At 43.5% G+C, this 12,783-nt stretch overlaps 1 protein-coding gene across 6 annotated transcripts in view; it reads left to right on the plus strand.

Annotated features, from left to right (window-relative positions):
- Positions 1-12,571, plus strand: part of LOC111842941 (anion exchange protein 3-like) — a 42,755-nt gene extending 30,184 nt beyond the window's left edge. For 4 of the 6 annotated variants that reach the window (XM_023810096.2, XM_023810099.2, XM_023810097.2 and 1 more), the window contains exons 11-23: positions 1,541-1,643; positions 2,415-2,599; positions 2,727-2,946; positions 4,236-4,451; positions 5,581-5,729; positions 5,839-6,033; positions 6,149-6,370; positions 7,157-7,246; positions 7,351-7,517; positions 8,450-8,703; positions 9,003-9,172; positions 9,394-9,567; positions 9,708-12,571. In XM_023810096.2, the coding sequence (XP_023665864.2) occupies positions 1,541-1,643; positions 2,415-2,599; positions 2,727-2,946; positions 4,236-4,451; positions 5,581-5,729; positions 5,839-6,033; positions 6,149-6,370; positions 7,157-7,246; positions 7,351-7,517; positions 8,450-8,703; positions 9,003-9,172; positions 9,394-9,567; positions 9,708-9,785 (2,223 nt within the window). In that variant the 3' untranslated portion in view covers positions 9,786-12,571. Of the gene's footprint in view, positions 1-1,540; positions 1,644-2,414; positions 2,600-2,726; positions 2,947-4,235; positions 4,452-5,580; positions 5,730-5,838; positions 6,034-6,148; positions 6,371-7,156; positions 7,247-7,350; positions 7,518-8,394; positions 8,704-9,002; positions 9,173-9,393; positions 9,568-9,707 lie in introns of those variants that run through there. The other 2 variants (XM_023810100.2, XM_023810101.2) reach the window with 2 other exon arrangements.
- Positions 12,572-12,783: the final 212 nt, after the last annotated feature.

Raw genomic sequence — 12,783 nt, forward strand, 5'->3', positions numbered from 1 at the left:
AGGTAAAATGGGCAGTGCGCTGTCTGTGATCGGCTATTTCTGCGAGATTCCTTGTTATGACATACTTAGGATTCCCATCTTCAGCCTCGAATTCGAATTTTTCAATTTGATCATATGGTTTGTCATTTTTGCTTGCGCCGAAAATTTTCATCAAGTTCAACCTGTTCTAAACCAAAATCTATGCTTTGGACAATAACAAAAGCTAATTGGACGCTCTTTCTATTGTTTTTCTGTTAACTGGTGAAGTTTCATCAAAATCAAATGAATCCGAAACGGTTATTTACCGTTCCGAAGATCGCTTGTCTGATTGACTGAGTGTCATGGCGGTCACTGCGTTTTTGCATCTTTAGCCTTGTCCGTCACACTAATTAACTAATTAAAAGGAGAAATAGATATCCAACTTAATTGTTTAGTGTTTTATCTGATTCTCTTTAACTTTCTCTGTATGTGTTGAAAGTTTCATTCAGTTATCTCATCCCACAAGGAAGTTATTGAACATTCACTTTTGTTGATCACAGCTTTTGTTTTATTCTAATGCAAAGACAATACATGGAAATTAGCCATTCCCCGAATATTAAAACTTCATAACCTGTATCATAACCATATCATAACTTCCTTAATACTGAACATAGAGGGGTGGTTTTGGTATCAAAATTTATGTTTCTTTACACTCTCCCTGATGAAAACATTTGCAGGTCTTAATTTTACTGTCTCATTTTTTTTGTAACATACCTACTATAAACATATGCACTTTAAAATACGTATCTTTTGGAACTGAATTTTGGAAGCCGAATATTTTTGTACTGAATATTTAAGCAATGAAACTACGATTGAAATGTTTTCAGTTGAAATGTTCAATGTTTAAATGTATGCAGATATTAAATTACAGTCCCCAAAAATTCAAAGCGTCATTAATGCAATGCGTTTTTATTCGATAAATGTAATTCAACGTGTTTTTTTTCATGAACGACTTTTGTCATTAATTTACTTCCATAATCAGGCAGCAGGCTAATGTGTCAGATAACAGGGTAACGTGTCAGGCAGCACGGTAACATGTCAGACAGCAGGCAGACATGTTAGGCAGAAGGCTAACATACGTACCAGGCATCAGGCTAACGTATCAGACAGGAAGCTAACATATCAGGCAGCAGGTTAATGTGTCAGCCAGCAGGCAAACATGTCAGACAGCAGGCTAACCTATCAGACAGCAGGCTAACATATCAGGCAGCAGGGAAACAACGTGTTAGCAACGTGTTAGCCAGCAGGGAAACATGTCAGACAGCATGCTAATGTGTCATATAGCAGGTTAACATATCAGGCAGCAGGTTTACATGGACTACACAAGAGTGTTGTTCTCTTACGTGTTAAACACTAACTCTTTAATTCCTTTTTTTCACAGAAGCACATTGTCCCTTAACTCTGCAGCATGACCAGTCACAAGCTCAGTGTGTGTTTTTATGATTTATGGGGCATCTGTACGAGATCTTGATCACAGGTTTGAGCTAACGTTGCCTCAATGTCTGTCCCCTGAAAATGAAAGAAAGAACTCCACCCTGGCCCCCCTGAAGGACATGCCCCCTCTCGTTGCATAAAGTTACTGGCGAAGATCCCCAAAGAGGCAGAATCGGCTGTGGTGCTAGTGGGTATGGCATCTCCGGCGGTTCCCAACTGCTAAGAAGCAAGTCACACTAGTCAAGCTAGTATCACCTGTTATTAACTACCGAACTAAAATAATATACAGTTTCCATCGGAGAACTTTTAACCATGAAACTCTAATTCCATTGCCAATATACAGGTCGTCGTCAACTTGCGACCTATGTGACTTGAGACTGACCAAGTTTACGACCGTTCCAAGACCGTTCTGCAAATATGTGGCCACGATTGTGGCACATCTGGCAGCACGAGTGTTGCCCAGTGTGAGTGTAGGATAATTTCTGCCCCAACTGCTGGCAGCACTAGTATCCCCATGAGAAGATGATGATAAAAAGGTTAAAAAAACACCAAACAATATGACTTAAAGATTATATAATTTTATTATACAGTATACTGTATATATGATATTTTTTGCATATAAAATACAACGACTTATGTGGTCTTAAGTCAATGATGACCTGTAATGCATACCCACATATCTGCTACTGATTGGGCTGTGTTTGGAGTCGCCTTCTGTTGTGCTTGAGTTTTTCTGTCTTGTGTTTGGCTTCACCTCTGCTGTGTTTGGCTTCATCCCACTGGTGTTTTGGTTTACCTCTTTTGTATTTGGGTTCATCTCTCTTGTGTTTGGGTTCAACTCTGCTGTGTTTGGGCTGACCTTGCTATTTTGTCTGCTTAGCCCTACTGTAGGACCTCTGTAGCCTTCCTGCTTGGACGCACCCATGGCGCTGGATCATCTGACATGTTCTGTGATTTAACAGGCTGTGTGGAGTTCTTGGAGCAGCCAGCCTCGGCCTTTGTGCGGCTTAGTGAGGCGGTGCTGCTGGAGTCCATCCTGGAGGTGCCAGTTCCTGTGCGGTTCCTCTTCGTGCTACTGGGTCCTGCCCAGTCCAGTATGGATTATCATGAGATTGGCCGGTCCATCTCAACTCTCATGTCTGATAAGGTGGCCCTTTTAGTTTCTTTTTTATTCTTTATTAATATCTTGTTCTCATTGATGGTATTTTGTATTTTGTAGTCCATTCCTCTCACTTTAAATGTGACAATATGTTATGTTGTTGAAACCCTGCTAGAATTTCCATGAGGTGGCCTACTTTGCCGACGATCGACAGGACCTCCTCAGTGGCATCAATGAATTCCTGGACTATAGCATTGTCCTTCCTCCTTCAGACGTGGAGGGGAAGGACCTACTGAAGACTGTGGCCTCATTCCAGAGGAAGATGCTACGGAAGAGGAAGGAGCGGGAAAAGAAGTTTGTCAGCATCACAACTGCATCTGAGGTAGAGGCCAGGGGTAAGGATGTCCACCACGATCCTATTCCCATCAGCAGGATATCTGAGAACCTGGCTTTACAAAGACAACATGGACGAGGAGGCAGATATTCTAATTGAGTCTATCTAGATATGAAATAAGTCACACTTATACCTCCCTCTAGAATATACACATACTGACAGGTTATTATGTGTACCTGCTTGAGAACGTGTACAGTCCACTGCTACAAACAGCCAGTCATGTGGCTACAACTCATTATATGCAGCATTCAGACGGGGGTCAGGAGGATGCCTTCATCTCCGGTTAAGCATCAGAAGAGCTAAGACTGCATCCACATGGCAAGTGGCGAAATCTTTACACCATTTTATGTCAATGGGGAGAGCAGCGCTGCTCTCCACCGGTGCAACACTGCTTTAGGCACCAAGCACCACCTGGTTTTTGCAACTTCGCCACGCCGCTCTAAGTTCAAATCAATTGAACTTTGACCTAGTTTGCTGACCTCTAGCAAAGTGGCATCTATTCAAATATAATATTCGGTTTGTGACGGATAGGTTCAGCGACTTGGAAACCAAGCCGCTTAATGACATGGGAGAAAGTAATAATTGCAGTGTCCCAGTACCCCGAATTATTTAACCTTAAAATCGTATCAAGACTTAATTCAGACAAATTCTGCTTGGAAGTGTATAAGTGCAGAGACGGGGATACCAGGTTTTTAGTAAGCATATTTAACTAATGAAACTAAAGTAAGCATTCTTATAAATGCACTTGATCCAGCAGCAGGAGAGCAAGTGCATTTTTTTTGTGTGACTCATTTGGTGTAACACAACAATATAACTCATTTTGTTTCAAGCCAAAAAACACTTTACAGTCATACTTATTTTTATGGCAAGCACTTTCATGATGTAATGTTCACCCATCTAGTGCCTTTCGCGAGCACCGGGCAATTCGCTGCTGACCAAATGAACAGGAAAGCAAATTTTTCTTCTGCGCCAAGTGGTTTGCCTCTTGCCGTGTGGACGGCACCTAAGAATCAGCTAAAATTGTTCACCTTTACTCACTTAGTGCTACATCTTTAACTTAAATTAAAATCAAAATTCCAAAAATGTTGAATTTACTGTCCCCTTCCGAAGTTGGTGAATGTATCTTATATTGTTGCATTCACTGTAAAGTTTAGTAGTTATATGGCTATAGCCACTCATAGAGCTTATCAAATTCATGTCCACCAGTCCAGTTTCTGTGCTGAGATTTCAGGGCTCTTCCTGGTGGTGTCTGTAGATGTATGACTGTTTTTTTGTGGGTTCATCTTGCAGAGGTGAGCCTGGATGAACAGGAGGATGAGGAGCAAGATGTGGACCCCATGAAGCGGTCAGGGGTCCCGTTTGGGGGTCTACTCCATGACATCCGTCGGAGGTACCCTCACTACATGAGCGACCTGAAGGACGCCCTGGACACACAGTGTGCAGCTGCTGTCATCTTCATCTACTTTGCAGCCCTTTCTCCAACCATTGCGTTTGGAGGGATGCTGGGTGAGTGGGCAAACATACCATAACTATTATTGTTATTACAGTGGTACCTCAGTTCTTGAACTCATTAGAAGTCGAATTTCTTAAAACTCGAACCAACCAGTTCGAAAAAAATGACCTAGAACTTGATCTGAATCTCAGAAGTTGAACCGTGAACGCCGTCCTAAGATAACTTGCACGCGTGGGGAAATGAGTCACGCGGCACGTCTCTCAGAGGAAACAAAGGGTAAAGCTTCAGTCTCCGCCTCACATTCGCTGTATAGCATTGTGCATGTTTACACTAGCTGAATACATATATTTAGACAGTAAAAATACATTTTGACAATGATAGACAGTAACAGTAATTATTATATAATAAAATACATTTAAAAATAAAGATTTCTCATTAATTATTTTAATATCATTAATAATAAACCATTAATACACTTAATTATAATAATATTGTCATGCTGAGTGGGGACGGAACGGAGACAAAGGCGCAGACGTCAGGGTATCGGGGAATACAGGGTTTAATTACAGGTAAGGCAGGCAAAACGCAGATGGACAATACCATGACCGGACTGGGGAAACAAACTGAAACGCGGACGCAATACAGACGACTAATGACAACAACCAGAAACAGCTGATCACACGGGGATTCCACATGAGGTTAACGAGGGAGCGTGGCACGCAGGAGCGGATGATCGGGGCAGGACACATTGTTTTTTTTTTTTAACTTTACATATTGTTTGGATACATTTATCTTCTTACTTACTGTAATTAATGTTTTTATAAATGTGCTTAGATGTGTTTAGTACAGTATATGCTGTTCTTGTTTTATCCTGTTCATTTTGTGTTTAAATGCAAAAAAAAAAACATATTTATGTATAATTTTTTGGAGCCGGGAACCAATTAATTGGTTTTCCATTATTTCTTATGGGGGAAATTCGACCAGAACTCGAACTTTTTAGGATTCGAACCCAAGTTCTGAACGGATTAAGTTCGAGTTCTGAGGTACCACTGTATAATATTATTAGTACATGCAATGCAGTGTATGCAGGTAGTGTACAGTTTGTATACAGTATACATTTGCTTGAGCACACAGTACCTGAATGCTTCTTCCTACTTCCATTGCTGCCTGCCGTTCTTACAGGTGAAAAGACAGAGGGTCTGATGGGTGTGTCTGAGTTGATCATCTCCACTGCTGTCCTAGGGGTGATCTTCTCCCTCCTGGCAGGCCAGCCTCTGCTCATCATTGGTTTTTCTGGCCCTTTGCTAGTGTTTGAGGAAGCCTTCTTCAAGGTACAGCACACATGCACATACCATTATGCTGTATGTATGCAGAACACATACACCAAGATTTGCCTCTTCTTCACATCCTTCCTAAACCATTTCTTACCTTGTGTCCCAGTTCTGCCAGGCTCAGGGTCTTGAGTACCTGACTGGCCGGGTATGGATTGGCTTCTGGCTTATCTCCATTGTGCTGATCATTGTAGCTGCAGAGGGAAGCTTCCTGGTTCGCTACATCTCTCCCTTCACCCAGGAAATCTTTGCATTCCTTATTTCCCTCATATTTATCTTTGAGTCTTTCTCCAAACTCATCAAGGTAAGGTCAACCCCTGGAAATAACAGCCACCATGAGTGCAGAGGCTTGGGATGTGAAATTCTGATCCTTCTGTTATTTGTGAACGACTGAACCTGTGTCCTCACCCAATTTCCAGGTGTTTCAGGAGCACCCATTGATGAGAAATAACCCCCTGCCCAGCTCTCCTTCTTCCCTGGGCTTCTCCAACTATTCCTGGGAGCTGGACATTGAAGCAAACCACAACGCCCAAGTCACACAACCCAACACAGCCCTGTTGTCTCTGGTGCTGGTTCTGGGCACCTTCTTTGTGGCCTTCTTCTTCAGAAAGTTCCGGAACAGCCGCTTCTTGGGAGGGAAGGTATGGTGTGGCCCACTGGGAACTGTTTGACGTCTCTACTGTTACAGATAGGCATGGTGACAGACAGATGATTCAGGTTGTTGCACATAAGGATGGGACTTTATTGAAAACAAGAAACAAAAGGACCATGAGGGGTCAACAATAAAATAGGCAAAAGACATAAACTAAGACAGGGTGCAACACAGGAACAACCATAGTAGTACAAACAGACGGCAACAACAGCAACAAAAGCACAATGACCAATGAGGAAAGAGGGCAAGGACAGGCACATATATACACATAACGAGGGCTTCAACAAGGGACTGGTATACCAGAGCTATACCAGAGCACAAAGACTACCACTAACAAGAAACAGGTAAGCATAATCAAGAATTACTACAGACACAAAAACTAAGAAAGACTACAAACATGCATACAGAACATAACTACAAGCAGGAGATATCAAGGAGCAAAAACAAGGATCCAACAGAAATATACCAGCAACTTGACCAGGGGTACACAACAAAATACAAATGTTAAATTGTTGAGGCTGGCCTTTAACTAGCTTTGAACTTTAACTAGCTTTGAACTTTTACATAGCTGCACACACAGCTAATTGAGCCACATGGCAGACCAAAAACAAGGGCACACACTGGGAACTAAAACAAACCTTTGAAATAATGGGAGATGGGGTGACCAGCAACACCCGCTGGCTAAACATGGAAATGACACATGGGCCAGGGCAGGACAGGAACCAATCTTGACATCTATTGAGTGCCTGAATGGGTTCATTATTCTACTTTGCAGGCCAGGCGAATCATCGGTGACTTTGGGATGCCGATCTCCATCCTGTGTTCCGTCATTGTGGATTACATCATTCCAGATGCTGACACACAGGTTCTTAAACCCACTTGAGGCTCTCATGCATACAGGGCATGTTCCATAAGAGTGTCATGAGTGGCTATAACTCTTTTTGTTTTGTGGTCTCCTTGCTGTGGCAGAAGCTGAATGTGCCCACAGGATTCTCAGTCACATCTCCTGACAAGCGTGGCTGGTTCATCAGCCCATTTGGAGACAAGCAGACCTTTCCCATGTGGATGATGGCTGCCTCCATTGTCCCTGCCCTTCTGGTTTTCATCCTCATCTTCATGGAAACCCAGATCACCTCGTGAGTGTGTGTTTGTGTGTCTTTCATTAAAAGTGCCCTAGAATGAAAATCTGACTTTACCTCAGCATAGTTGAATAAGGAGGATTCGATACAAGGAAATGACATATGGTGAATCTCAAACACTGTTCTTCCCTCTTTCAAATATAAATACCACATATGTAAAAACGGCTGTAAAAGGGGCTGATTCAAAAATTCAAGACTGTCACATAAATGTTAACTACACCCCCAAACTTAACACACACCATCCCACTTCAAGCCCAATGGATCTGCACAACCTGGAACATAAATTTTCTCCCTCAAGGAGCATGTGTGCACAGTTTTCACAAATGCTATGTGCAGGAAAAAAATATATAGCCTACTTTTGGTTAGCTGAACAAATAGCTAATCAATACTGAAGTAAAAAAAAATTGAAAGCAGAAATCCAAATTTATAACGTACAACACATTTACAAGCTGCTCAGCTTGCTGTTGGGATTCTTGATAAAAATTGCAAGACAAAGCAAGCACTGTAAATCAGTTGTTGACTGAGATGCAAAATAATTACAATGTTCTTGTTACAATGCTAAAAGCAAAGTTATGATTATGCTGACGTTGTGCCTAGGCATAAGTGGAAGTATTGCAGTTACATGTGGCAAGGTAGAATGAGTACATTCTAAAATAAATATAAAAAGTCCAGTATATATACAGTATTATGTACTGTAAATGATTGTATGTGCTATACCTTTACATGACAGGCAGTGCAGTAGGTTTGTTTACACGAGCATCACCACAAACATGTGAGTCATGCGTTTTGCTATGACGTGGCCAGATGATAGGATTTTTTCTGCGCTAGAGATTGTACCTTTAAAACTACTTTATAATATTAACTGTCATTTCAGGATTGTAGAAGTTTATCTCACAGCCAAGTCTGACTCCTAACTTCCCCCATCCCAGGCTGATTGTGAGTAAGAAGGAGCGTCACCTGGTGAAGGGTTCAGGCTTCCACTTGGATCTGCTACTGATCATCCTGTTGGGGGCACTCTGCCCACTCTTCGGCCTGCCCTGGCTCACAGCTGCCACTCTTCGCTCCATCACCCACGTCAATGCCCTCACGGTCATGAGCACTGCCACAGCCCCTGGCGAGAGGCCTGTCATCCAGGAGGTCAAAGAGCAGAGGCTCACCGGTATGGCTGTCGCCCTACTCATGGGTAAGTGCTGCCTCTCAACTATACCGACATCTAGTGTTCCTTTTGAGTAAAGAAGGTCTGTCTGACAAATCAGTCAGAACAAAGTGTACTTTCAGTCAAATGTATTTATGTTCTGCAGGGGGCTCTTCAGTGCTTGTTGGATGATGTTCTTAGCATCGCCTTTTTCTGTGATGATGTCCTCTTGAGGCGTGTAACATTTCCCTGTTATTTAGCCATTTTCAAGCAGCCTTTCAGGGAGCAGTTCCAGTCTCCTGAGAGATGTGAACTCCTGACAAGCCATCCCTCCTGCTCTCTCTCAGGCATGTCTGGTGTCATGACCAACGTGCTATGCCACATCCCCTTGGCCGTGATATTCGGCATCTTCCTGTACATGGGTGTCACCTCCCTGACGGGGATCCAGCTGTATGAGCGTGTCATGTTGATGGTCACACCAGCCAAGCACCACCCTGACCATGTCTACGTCACCAAGGTGCCGTCCCCAACTAGCACACAGCAAACCTTATTACACAGTGTTGTACATAGTAGGAGCCACTAGGTGATGCCCAATCCATTTTCACATCCACAAACAACCCCCCTAATCAGAGGAGTCATGCAGAACCATGTAGTTTGGAAGGTGTGAACATGACAGCATCCCTGCATGCGGTGTCTGTGTGAGAGTCTGTGTATATCTCTTTTTGTCGTGATTTGCAGGTTAAAACCTGGCGTATGAACATGTTCACGGTCATCCAGCTCACGTGCATCATGCTGCTGTGGGTAGTCAAGTCGACAGTGGCATCTCTGGCCTTCCCGTTTGTCCTTATCCTGACCGTGCCGCTACGTCGCCTAGTCCTCACACGGATATTCAAGGAGCGGGAGCTCAAAGCGGTGGGTGGAGCTTCTTGCTTTCTATCACGTTGTTGGGAAACCGTGGAAACAGCTCTAGCTCATCATGCCTTGTTGCACCTTCAGACTGGAGCTTAGATGGTCCTGTAGCATATTAAGTCCCTGTATTTGGGTGATTTCAGCTGGACTCTGACGTGGATTCCCCCAACTTCGACGAAGACGGCAGGGATGAATACGACGAACTCCACATGCCTGTATAGCTACATGCTCTGCAGGGGCGGTAACAGCATAGCAATCAGAAGAAACAATGTGCTAATGCTGGCCAATTGATGGAAGGAACAATAATTTCTAGAGGAGAACAATCAATGACACTTGTGCAATACCCACACGGAGCTTCAAAGTAGTGATACAGTATATCGCACTGTAGATTTCTGTCTGAATGCGGTGCAAACAGGCAATGACTCTGTCTGAGGACCGTGTGTGTCTGTGTATGTGAGATTTGTGTGAGAGCGCCTTTGTTTCTTGGTGTTGTTGTTGTTGCTGTTTTGTTGTTGTAGTTGTGGTTGGATGGCTGCAAAGAATCCCAGGCTGTCAGCCAGGCCTCCAGGAGGCCCGGTGTGTCCTGCCCACTCTGTACTCTGTCTGTTTACCTTTTTTCCTCCTGTTTTACTTATCCTCCTGAAAGAAATCTTGGGGACATTGGGCGATGTGCAATGAGTGTGCCATGGTGCGAGTCACAAGGGTTGCATCTGTGACGACCATGACAGTCACTGCAAACCCAAGCCATAAAGCCACTGGTTGATGTGCCGGTGAGTTTGACGTGGGCTTTGGTCATTGTGATGATGGACCACAGCTCACCTGCAGGCAGAAGGGAGGGTTGGGCACTTTCCCCCCACCAGATAAAGCAATGAAGATAACTGGCATGTATAATAGGGAGGTATTTTTTATATGACAGATTTTACATTGTACATACAAATTAAGACGTAGGAGCTTTTGGATGTAGACATTAAAGAATGACACCGCCACCAGGATTTGTGGTGAAGCTGCTCTATTGCAGTCAAGCTGCATGAATCACCTGTCTGCGACACGGAAAACGGTTTGCTTCTGGATTCAGCCATGTGTTAAAATGGGGCCAGCACTCCTTTTCAAGAAGAATCATTTTAAAACGTGACCTTGATACAAGACATGACTCATGAAGGCTAAATGAGATACACCCGCATATGTTGTGCACAATGATGCTCCCTTCTGAAGTTATATTCCATGTGTTTGATCTTTGGGTATCAACACTAAAAGAAATCATTCACAATCATTACATCTGACAATGGCATTAAGTAAAGAAACACATCATTTCTTTTGAGGACCAGATGCACATCCCTGTGATATAAAAATTACCAGAAAAAAAGGAATCTGTGTTTTTTGGTGAACACACTGGCTGGATGAGTGCGACGCCATTTTTACGGCTGAATTGCAGGACATGGAACATGAAAAAATCTCCCCAGGATAACTTAATGGCCCAGGAACCAGAATGAATGACATTTCGCAAGTCATGCAAGATCATGGGCTGCAGATGTGCTGCACAGATCCCTGTCTATCAGAGCTAGCAACATAGATAAGCCATACCTGCATTCACCAATGGGACCACACTCCATAGGGTTTTTGCAAAGTAAAGGAACAAACAAACGTCATTTAGAGTAAAGGATCAAACAAACATGTCCCTTAGAGTAATGTGGAATCGCTGATGGTGAGCTTTGTACAGCATTATAGTTCTTCATAAGAGCTTGATATTGGTGAACAGGTGGGACCATCAGTGCTGCAGTAAGGCTCTTGTCCCACTGAATATGCTGGGTAGTTTTTCTGCATTTTGTTTTAGTGTAGGGTTTGTTTAGTTTGAGTGTAGGGTTGTTAAGCAAATGACGGTGGTGCCAGAAACACACCCTGGGCTAAGGACTAACATGGTGAAACCATGTGAAACGGGGGGGTTGATGGGCTTCTCATGTCCAAGCCCCCCCCCCAAGGCAGACCAACTGTTGCTTGTCCTGGCTTGAGTGATGGTACGGGTGGCAGCAGACATACGAGTTATGGTGACAGCTCAAGCCCCTGTTGAAAAAATCAAAAGCCTTTGTTATGGTCACATCAGGTTGGCTCGGGGGAGATGGGGAGATCCAGGTGCTGCAGGACTGGGCTGGGATCTATACAAAGCCTGATACCACTGGTGTAAGTCCAAGTTATTACTCAAGATGGTAAACCACCATGGCTGGGTGTCCTCTCTCCCCGTACCTCTCAAGGAGATGAAAGCAAAGCTGTTCAACAAGAGCACCAGACACTTGCTCGCAGTACAGACCACCCAACAGTCTATAGCCGTATAACCTTTTTTAACAGGAGGCAGCGGGAACAGCAGCTTTTTATTAGTGTGTGATATGTGTTTTTGTAAGGAAGCTTTGCTCTCAAGTGGAACCAGATGATGGGAAGCTTTGGGATATCAGACCAAGGAAGAAGCCTTTCTGTGACTGTGGAGGAGTAGCTGGATAGCATCTCCATAGCTAATGACCGGCCTGCTGAGCCCATCTCAAAGCTCACTGTTTACTACCCTTCACTGGCCACTTGGTGGTTTTGATGCTGCCCCTGGTAACAGCACAACAGAGCACAGCAAATGGAGCTTACGCCTCAGAGGACACCTTGCAGATCACTGGATGATGCTTACATAGCCATGTACACCAGCCATGACATTGGGTTGACAAATGAAATATGGAAATCCATTAGATATTAAACAGATTAACAAAGCAAAATAACAAAGAATATTAATGTATGAATACAGTACACACGACAGAGACTGTGATGGAAATTAATATCTTCACAATAAGCCAAGGGACATTGTTCCAGTAAGTCAGTAGTTCCATGGTAACTGAAGCTGGACTGAAGCAACTTTGGACCATTAACAATCTGGAGCAGCACCATTAGAAATAGTTTAACTGGATGAGACAATAACCTCTATTGCCAGCAAAAAATAAAGTGAATACAATAGCGAATAAATCAACCTGTTACTGCGTATGTGGTTACATGCTTTGTTAGTCATATAACTGTTAGGTGCAGTAGTTAATGGTAACCAAAAGCCCCTTCAGCAAGGGAACAGTACTATTCTGTTGAGAAAGGATCTTAACCTAGGTGATACTGGTGACAGACCCTGTATTGCCCACAGCAGGACTGCCAGCATCCGCAAGAACCTACCCAACACACTGTTTTTCCTGTGGGAGTGCTTTC

Source organism: Paramormyrops kingsleyae, chromosome 1 (genome assembly GCF_048594095.1).
Source record: "Paramormyrops kingsleyae isolate MSU_618 chromosome 1, PKINGS_0.4, whole genome shotgun sequence".
In the NCBI taxonomy this organism is placed as follows: Eukaryota; Metazoa; Chordata; class Actinopteri; order Osteoglossiformes; family Mormyridae; genus Paramormyrops; species Paramormyrops kingsleyae.